Genomic DNA, 10,737 nt, shown 5'->3' with positions numbered 1-10,737 from the left:
GGGCAATAGCGGTGACATATAACACATCAATTACATGTCGCCGCTAAAAACGTTGCCGGTAATGCCAACATTTATTGTAGTGAAGTGAAACTATCCAAATTCTGTAACTGTTTCCTCTACAAGCTTGCTAGCGGTCCTAATGCAGTTGTTGCTGCTAAAAATAAAACATATATAGTACTACATGATCTCACAAGACTAGGAAACTTTTATGTTTAAAACAAAGCATACATAATCTACAAAACATCAGCAAAACATTTCATGACCCTTCTATTATGAAAATTAAACAAAAAAATACAAACACCCAAAAAGAAAAATAATACCGTTCTTGGGTTTTGCTAGTTGTTAATCCTATCTAAGTATATATATGTTAGGGGCCAGACTTCACTTCTATGGAGGGATCAAAATTGTGAGCCTAAACCTAACTTCTTAATACTTATTTTTCGTTTTATAGTTGGATATCATAGGCCTAAATATTAAACTAAACCACCAGTTGGTTAAGTCAGTTTCTAGGCTCCTGATTGTTGATAGGAGGCTTTCGACGAGGCCTCCTCATGCCACTGTAGTCCCTTCTCATCATCTGCATAACTTTTTGATCAGCTTCTTCAAGTAGTTTTCTCCATTCGTCGCTCTGATCTTCATGAGAAACGATATGATTTGTGTTCAAACTCGAGACTTGTTTTTGCAAGCTTCTTTTAGGGTTTATTGCCATCGTCTCCAAGGTACATTTTTGTCCCTGCAAGTGGCAGACACAATGTCTAAATAACGTATTGAAGATAATCCAAGATTTGTTCACGTGAATGCTCAAGATTCATTGTGTTTAGGTCAAATGAGAAGCATTGTTAATATATATAATCAAAAGATTTAGAAATGATATAATTACTTGGTTATCCAAGAAATCTTGTGGTCCTTCCTTTGAAGCGTTCTTATCTGTTCATAGTAATATAACAAAAGCATGTTAATTTCAAATATAATTACAATTAATTAAACCTAATAAACACATCTTTTGCTGCCAAACAGGTTTAAAAATAAGTGGGTTAATTAGTTGCCATAATACTGTCTCCGTAAACATTTTTTTTTTTTACTTTAAAGGTCAAATAACTACAGTGTATTAGCTTTATAAAATTGCTACACATGCATAGGGTTAAAGAAAAGGTGATTATACTTAAGAGGGATCTAATTATAATTAAATTAAAAAATACAAGCAGTAATTAGTAATATTTTATTGCCTGTTTTCAATTATTCCTAGGAGGGTGGTGTTTTGGCACATGATAATCAGCAGTGAAAGCAACAAAACCTGCTTCCACATTCAACTTCTGGGCATCACCTGTGCTTGATCTTGAATCCATTTCTGCATCTCGTTTCTTCAAATTCATTCCCATTTTCCTTCCTCCGACTTTCTCTTTGCTTGATACGCCAGCATTAATCCTTGAAATTCCAGCGACGTGGATGGGTTCCTGTTCAAAGTTACAGATGCTTGTAATTAACACTTTCTATGTATTAAAAAAGGCACGATTTAATCAAGAAATAGACTTCTAGTTATCGTTTAGTCGTTAGATATCCCAAATACCCATTTTAGCTCCTTTAGAAGAACGAGATGATGAGAGTGTTGAGTTCAAGAACTCTATAAAATATGACAAAACCAGATGGCTTAACGTTGAAAAAAATTCTTTTTTTTCCGAAAAGGTGGTCAAGATATGATAGACATACAGACCTTTTGTTAGAAAGACTCGAACTCATTAGGTTCAGAGTACGTGTTAGATATCAGTTGGGTCAAAAACAAAACTTTTACCTTCTTGGCAGATGCATCCTTTTCTTGAGCTTCTTTGATTGAATTTCCTCCCACTAATCTCCTTTCAACCAAAGAGACAACTAAGAAAGAGAGAACATTGATCAGTTCACAAAGAAGAGAGAGAGAGAGAGAGAGAGAGAGAGAGAGAGAGAGAGAGAGAGAGAGAGAGAGAGAGAGAGAGAAGGGGGGGATATGAAATATGAACTACCTTGATGATGAGCAGCATGTACAGAAAGATTTTGGAGGGCAAATGAAAGAATGAGAAGAGCAAGTATGAAGCCTTCAAACCTTATGAACAACATGCTTTAATGATTCCTATATTTTCTTGTTTTTTGTGTAGTTAAGAGACTGTAGTTGTGGTGTAAAGAGGACAGAAGAGATTACATGGAGAAGAGCATGGGGGGTTTTATAGGCGGTTCAAAGCATTCTAATTAACACCGGTCAAAGGTAGCTAGGGTTCCAATACGGTCTCCAGTAAAATATAAGTCTCCTTGAGATGTGCACAACTTTAGGAGGAAATTAACTTTTACAAATTAAAAATATAAAAATGAATCCATATATATTGTAGAAAAGATCATAGAAAAAATGTCCTTTTCCCACTTGCTAAAGTAATCCAAAATAGATACTGGTTTGCGTCAAAATAATTCATTTCTGTATAAAACTAGACTAGGTCTTGTTGGGTTGACATCAAATTATATATATATTTTTTAGTTTTTATAAATAATCATTTTGTTCATTTTAATAGTAAAAATCACATTGCTAAAGTAATAATTAAAATTCTTACGTATTTTGGACTAGCTTGTATATATATATATATATATATATATATATATATATATATATATATATATATATATATATATATATATATATATATATATATATATATATTTAAATTTTAATAGTAAGAATCATAAGATTCAAACAAATGTCGAAGATTTGGTAATTTACATAAAACTAGACAATCCTAAATTTGAGATTAGAGATCCCTAAAATAGTTGTCGATCATATACCAATGCACAATTGTTAATGAGAAAAAAAAAATTGTGCTTGTTTATCAGCTTAGTCATCACAGTTTCAAGAATAGGCGTTTGCATATTGGTTTATGTTATGTGCTATCATAATGCAATAAGATTTTTTTAAAATGACTAACACGCGTATTACTCTATTCCTAAATCTATATATATTTCGTCCCAAGAAAAAACCATCGCCTCCTTGACCGATGCCACAAATCTTCCCTAGATTGCCTCCAAAAGACGTTTTCCCATTTAATGGACAAACGTAATTGTCTATTACATACTAAACATTTACACGAGTTTTATAATAAAAATTCGTGCTATGGACTTTTAGTGACACCAGTAGCGTCGTTATCATTTTAAAGTCCCGGTGCATGAACGTTGGGAGAAAAAAAAAATTCCACGTGCCCTTCAGCAACAACGTGTGGTCGCTGATATTAAAACTTTATAAAACGGTTTAGAAACACTTAATGAAACTTGTCGTTGTAGGTTGCTAGCTATATAGTTACAAGAAGCTGTCATTCTTAAAGGGTCAACTGCTAACAACCAACTTACGTACCGTGTGGGAAATTAGGTGTTCGAATCATTGATGTTTCAATTAATAGTGATCCTGATAAGTATATGGCATACATCAATATCTTAGCAAATTGTAAAAATGAAAAGCCCTTTTTGGCAAAACGGGAAATCGTAGTAGAGGACCTAAAACCCATTTTAGTTGAAAATTGCAAAAAAACATCTTTCATTTCTCCATCAAATTAACCAAATAACATAAAAAAAAATCTTGACATAAATAATAAATATTACCAGTTGATAATTAATTATTCACATACGCATGACAAATTATGAACACATGGAAAGTACGAAAGTTTTGAATAGTTAATAGGGTCAAATATTGAAGCAATGGTCATTACAGTCAGAGATTCGATTATCAATCCTGAATCATACCCTCCTTTGGATACTTTTAGTTTCTGCTCAAACTTTTATTTTACTTAGTAAAAGTAACTATTTTATTAGCTTCTGACATAATTTGAATTTTACATTTTAGTCTTCCCATGCATGATTTGTTTGGCTGATATATATATATATATATATATATATATATATATATATATATATATATATATATATATATATATATATATATATATATATATATATATATATATATATAAATTAAACTTTAATAGTTAAATTTTAAACTATTAATAACTTATTTTAAATAAATTATTAATTAAGAGGTTTTTTTAGTTATATAAAATTATAATCATTGATTTAAATAAATATGTAAAATTATATCATTTTATAATCTGTATTAATTTTAATTTGATTTTTATTCAAATGTTGTTAATTTAATGTAATTAGAATGAGAAATTTAAAATTTGAAAAGAATCAATATGTTGACAAATGGTATGCATTAATTATAAGACATAATAAGGTGAAACATGAAAAAAGAAAAATAAAATTTGCATTAATTATGAGGTTTAATATGGTGATACATGTCAAAAGGAGATTAAAAACTACTCTTTTATTAGAATAGGGATATATATATATATATATATATATATATATATATATATATATATATATATATATATATATATATATATATATATATATATATATATATGAGCTTAGGGAATATATGACTGTTATGTACCTAATATTAGGTATAAAACAATTTTTAGGTGTTCAAGTCATGGAGTTTAAAATATTTAATTTTTGACCACAAACCATATATAAGAATATATTATCAGCTACCTGTAAACCTTCATATTCAAATTTAATATAGTAAACTATATTGAAATACTGAAATTGTTCAATAAAACCCAATAAATTTCTTTCAATAACACATCAAAAAGAACCATGTAAGTATATATATGGTAGGTGTCAAAGAAAGTTAGGAAGTCTACTAGATATCTAATATAAACAATACATTCGAAATACATAGATGTTAGGGATAAATTATGAAATTAGAAATAATATGAGCTCAAAAGCAATAACAAGAAGCTATCAATGAAAAAAAATGTGTTTTTTAATCAAAATGAAGTCAATTTTGATGGTTCTATATCTAATATTACATACATGACAGCCATATATTCATTTTTCCCTATATATATATATATATATATATATATATATATATATATATATATATATATATATATATATATATATATATATATATATATATCGTGGTAGGTTCCGTTGAGATTAAAAATAAAATAAATATATTGAGATTCAACATCAGCCACATATTCAACATTTGTTGTTATAACCTCCAGCGTATTGGCGCGACAGGCCTATTATAATCATAAATGATTATAAAGTGTCGCTCATTCCTTTTTCCTCCGTCACCATCCCTACCACCACAACCGCTACTATCAATGCCACCACCTCTGACACCAGCTAACTCCACCATTGTCATCTTCGTCACTTATACCACCGCCACCTTTCCAACCACCAAATCTTTTTTCCACTAACTGTTATAATCATATATGATTACTCAATATGTGAACAAGCATATATGTATAATCATTTATGATTAAGCATTTACGTATAAACATGTGTAATCATATATGATTATACCTCTCAGCCATATAATTATTTATGATTAGACATACATCGTTGTTGTCGGTACGTTGAAACGTTAGAGTAGGAAATGAGAAATATGTGGTTGAGGTTGAATATCAAGGTCTCTACTTTTTTTAATCTCCTGTGAACCGTCATATATATATATATATATATATATATATATATATATATATATATATATATATATATATATATATATATATATATATATATATATATAGAAAAGAACCTCTAAAGGTTAAGAACCTAAGAATCTTTTATTTATAAATTAAGTTTTTTTTTTATCTTACGAAAATATGTTATTCAAAATATAGTTAAAGTTTCAAATGAAAACCGTTAACAAGACTGATATCTTTTATTTATAAATTATTATTAAAGGATTTTTTTAATCTTAACGAAATATGTTATTGAAATATTTAAAATGTTATTTTTGTCGATTGCAAATTTCTCATTATTTTTTCTATAAGAGTATTTTAATAATCAACAAATTTAAACAAAAAGTAAGCGTCTAATTAAATTTATTTTTTAGTGATAATGATAGATGTCTTTTATTTTCAACAGAGATTCGTCAAAAATTCTTCGTGGATCCTTTTTTGTGATCTTTGTTGTTTATTGAATCGAACGATTCTGCTAATCGATTATCTTAAATTGTTTGATTTTCATTAAGATTTAGTTTATATGGAATCATTATCTTAAAGCGATTCTAGTAGATTAGGATATGTTCGACAAAATTGATCAGTGTTCGTTGATAGTTCGATCTAATTTCAGTTGCTTTCAAGGTGAAGTATCATCGTTTTCTCAATCAGATTCAATACGTGTTCAAAATAGTATTCAAATCGTATCAGGAACATATCAATTTAATGTTCAATCTTTAGGCCAGTTTCAAGTTGAATTTGATGATGACATTGAAATCAAGGTGAATCAGTAGCATGTATGTGGTTTTTTCTATTAATCTTCTTTAAGTTACTTTTACTTCTTTTGTTCCTAATTTAATTCGTATTTAAATTTGTTTGATGAAAAAAATCCTAAATTTTTTTGTTTTTCATTTGTTTAAGTTATTAATTTGGATTTTAATCTTTTATTTGATGTTTTGTGTTTATTAAATTAAGTTTCATTATTTTTGAGCTATAACTATTAATGTTTTATCTGTTATTAGCATGTTAATTTTTTTATATATAGTTGTTTTTGCTTGTAAATGTATAAAATAATGTTTTTATTTGTTAATATTATTTTTCAATTGTAATTAAACTATGAATATTCAATTTTTGTTTCTTTATTTATAATATTTGTATTTTAATTTGATAAATGATTTTTAACTGTAATTATGATGTTCTAACTGTTATTAACATGTGAATTTGTTTTGTTATATAGTTGTTTTATATGTAAATGTATAAAATAATGTTTTTATTTATTAATCTTATTTCTTATTTGTAATTACTTTGTGAAATTTCAAATTTTTTGTTTTTTATTTATAATATTTGTATTTTAATTTGATAAATTATTTTTTAAGTGTAACTATGATGTTTAAACTGTACTTAACATGTGAATTTTTTTTTATGTAGTTGTTTTTAAATGTAAATGTTTAAAATAGTGTTTTTATTTGTTTCTCGTATTTTTTATTTGTATTTACACTATGAATTTTCAATTTTTTTGTTATATATATATATATATATATATATATATATATATATATATATATATATATATATATAATATTTTAATTTTAATTTGATAAATGGTCTTTTTAATTGTAACTATGATTTTCTAACTGTTATTAACATGTGAATTTGTTTTGTTATGTACTTGTTATATAAATGAATAAAATATTATATTTTTAATCTTATTTTCCATTTGTAATTATACTGTGAATATTCAATTGGTTTGTTCATTTATTTATAATATGTGTCTTTTAATCTAATATATGGTTTTATTTTTCTATTAGGTCAACCTATACTTTTTGATTTGTTCTCTCCTGGTGGAACTCATAAAATATGGATTTCTGAGAACATTGATGATGTTAAACCAAAGTTGTATAGAAAATATCTAAGTGTTGATGATGCAATAAATATGTATAAGGCTTATGCTGCTAAAGCTGGTTTTGATGTAAGAAAGGGTTCTACAAAGTTAAATAAGAAGTTGTGTGTTCTTACTTATCGATCTATGTTGTGCAGTAGAGAGGGACTTCCTCAAAGTGTTTATGTAGACATGATTGATCCTAAAAAAATCTCATATAAATTCCAATATTAAAATGAAAGGATGTCCAGCTTTTGCAAAACTTAGAAGAGTAGAAAATTCAAAATTTTATGAGCTATACAAATTTGAAAAAAGACATAATAATGATTTGGTTAGTGAAGAGTATATGCAATTTTAAGGTCTAATAGGCAATTGGACAATGTTGCTTAAGAATTCATTGAGAATATGGGAAGGGTAACGATTGGTCCAATGAAAGCATATAGAATAATGCAACAATTAAGAGGTATAAACAATATTGGTGGGATTCTTGTTGACTACAAGAATCAATCTAGAAAATTAAATTGTTTTATTGGAAAGGATGATGCACAAATGGTAATTCATAAGTATTTAAATAAAATGAAAGAGGATTTAGGCCTTACATTTGAGTTTTTATGTGATAACGGAAAGTTGGTTTCACTTTTTTGGGTTGATGAAGCTGCAAAGGTGAATTATAGAGAATTTGGTGATATTGTTTCCTTTGATGCTACATGTCAAACGAACAAGTAATTTTTTTTATATTTTGTTTTTTATATTATTTTCTTTTGTTGTGTTTATATTAACTTTTATTTTATGTTTATTTTATAGGTATCATATGATATTTGTTCCTTTCACATGAATGGATAACCATAGAAAGAGTGTCATTTTTGCAATTGGTCTTTTGAGCAGTGAAAGTACAAAATCTTATTTATGGCTCCTTAAAACTTTTTTAAGACTTTTGGTAAACAACTAACAATTGGTCTCACCGATGAAGATGCAGCAATGAAAATTGCAATTGAAAGAAACTTTCTTGATTCACGCCATCGGTTATGTTTGTTGCATATAACCTAAAAGTTGTCTTCTAAGGTATATATTTTTAGTTTTTAAATTTTTTATTTTGTATATATCATCATTATAAGTTATATATATATATATATATATATATATATATATATATATATATATATATATATATATATTCATGTTTTCTATTTTTGTTAAATTGTGAATTTTTATGTTGTTTTGTTTACGCTGTTAATATGTTATTTTATAATAGTTTTAGTTCATTTTTCATTATGTTAGTTATTATATGTTTATTAAGTTGTGATTTTTTTTGTTTATAGTTATATTCTTAAATTTTTTTTTTTTTACACTCACCTATTAGTATGTCTTTAAGTTGTGAATAATATCATTTTATATGAATTTTTTAAATAAATAAGTAGATAAAGATTTATAAATGAATAGAAGTCCTAAGTCAATAATATTTAGCGGAATATTGGTTTTGGGGAGTCAATTGTTACATTTATAGAAGTCGGGGGTTAAAAGTGTAAGTTTCGGATTGGTTTTGTAAATATTTATGAAGGCAGGGACTACTTGGTAAATTATTGAGACTTAATTGGAATAGATTTTGGAGGCTAAAGGGTTGAATGGAAACATATGGACTTCATCTGAGAATAAATTGTAGATGAGGGGTTGTTTGGTAACTGTTGTCGCTTATTATGAAAAGAGTTATATGAGCAGGGGTATAATGGATAAATATGGGGGCTATTTCGAAATTATTTCAGGAGGGAGGGACTATTGTTGACATTATGGGATAAATTCATATGGCGCTCGGGGTATATAAACCCGTCACCCGGTAAACCCTAACCCTAGACAACGCATCTCAGCCGCCAACCTCACTTTCAGACGCCGCCATGATCGGAGCTGGGAACCACCAACCGAGTATTAATGCCGTCCTTCATTCTTCTTCCACTTCTGTTCGCTGGTAACACGCAATGACCACCAAGAGGCCACCGCCGTAGCTCCTGCCGTCTGTTATGCTCTGGTGTTGCCAACTGTGGCCCTTATCGCTCGCCGCCGGTTGTAGCACCGTTATTGCTGTTGTTGCTGGGTTGTTCCAAAGAGTTGGTGGTAGTGTTCGTGATTTGTGATGCGGATGCCTGTGTGTTTGGGTTTTTATGTCGAGTAAAACTCGTGAAGAACCACCATGGCAGTCAGCCATGGTGGCTTCTGCCGTTAACACCGTTGTTCGCTACCGCCTGTGCTATTTCTTTACTACTCCAGTCACCGTTACCACCCCGAAGAGATTTTGTGTTCGTGTCTCACATGAGTACAAGGCTACTTAATTATCAGTTATTTAACCTAAAAGTGAGCCGCCATTAACCACCACTACCCAAGGTGGTAGTGTGTGGTACCCGACTTAATTATCAGTTATTTAACCTAAAAGTTTAACAAATGGACTAATGGGCTTGTGATTTGGTTGGAAACCCTAATTATGGTTTAGAAAACGCTAATTAGGGTTTAGAAAACCCTAATTCTAGGAGTGTTAGTTTGGGAATTATCGGGACTCGCGTTTGGAATGTTAGACTGGAATTTTGATTTATGTCCAACTACATTGTAAGAATGGCCTAGTAGAGTGATGGACTTAATGGATTAAGTCCTTAATGAGTTAAGTAAGAAACACTTAACCCTAATTGTCATCTTATGAGAAAACCCTAATTTTACTTGGGCCTTTCTATTAGGATTTGGTGATTAGGCTATTGATGGGCAATCTAAGAACAATCATGTGGACTAGAATATTTAGATGGGCTTTAGGGTAAGGCCTATGTGAGGGTTTGGGCCCAATTTGGAAAATTGGCCCATAGTTGGGTCATTAGTGGACCTTTATGGACCCATTTGGTATTGGGCCTTGGTGGGCCCAATTGGCTTGGGTTATTTATGGGTCGAGTTAGTAGACCATATTTAGTCCTAATATGTGAAGGTTTGGTCTTAGATCCTAATGGGGTTAATTGTGGGGTTGGCTCAATGTTAGAGGCTGGAGTACAACAACAACATTATAGGATCAGTTCGCCATCCGAGGTGAGTCTTCTCACTATACTAACTTGTGTGGTAATTTATGTGTGACCGGAGGGTCGTAGTACATTATTGATCGGAGGGTCTTAGTATATTGTAAACAAGAGGGTCTTAGTACAATATTGACCGAAGGGTCTTAGTATATTGTAGACCAGAGGCTCTTAGTACATTATTGACCGGAGGGTCTTATTTGTTTATAATGTGATATGTATTATCGTGTATATTGTCTTTGTGACTTATTCTGTTATAGTATTCTGAGTATATGTTGATCTTCTGCAC

At 29.3% G+C, this 10,737-nt stretch overlaps 1 protein-coding gene across 2 annotated transcripts; it reads right to left on the bottom strand.

Moving 5' to 3' along the window:
• Window positions 1–243: 243 nt before the first annotated feature.
• Window positions 244–2,203, bottom strand: LOC145039720 (uncharacterized). Of its 2 annotated transcripts, none has more exons than XM_078987739.1 (5): window positions 1,998–2,203; window positions 1,790–1,869; window positions 1,295–1,454; window positions 881–927; window positions 244–733 (listed from the first exon to the last, which is right to left on the bottom strand). In XM_078987739.1, the coding sequence occupies exons 1-5, from the start codon at window positions 2,089–2,091 to the stop codon at window positions 500–502; spliced, it is 615 nt and encodes a 204-aa protein (XP_078843865.1). In that variant the 5' UTR covers window positions 2,092–2,203; the 3' UTR covers window positions 244–499. The 2 variants fall into 2 exon arrangements, with proteins under 2 accessions (XP_078843865.1, XP_078843866.1); XM_078987740.1 differs by having other exon boundaries at window positions 1,325–1,454; window positions 1,998–2,201.
• Window positions 2,204–10,737: the final 8,534 nt, after the last annotated feature.

Source organism: Lactuca saligna, chromosome 4, assembly GCF_052625555.1.
Source record: "Lactuca saligna cultivar CGN05327 chromosome 4, ASM5262555v1, whole genome shotgun sequence".
In the NCBI taxonomy this organism is placed as follows: domain Eukaryota; kingdom Viridiplantae; phylum Streptophyta; class Magnoliopsida; order Asterales; family Asteraceae; genus Lactuca; species Lactuca saligna.
Note: the sequence above shows the minus strand (reverse complement) of the source record. Positions and strands in the feature narration are given on the sequence as shown.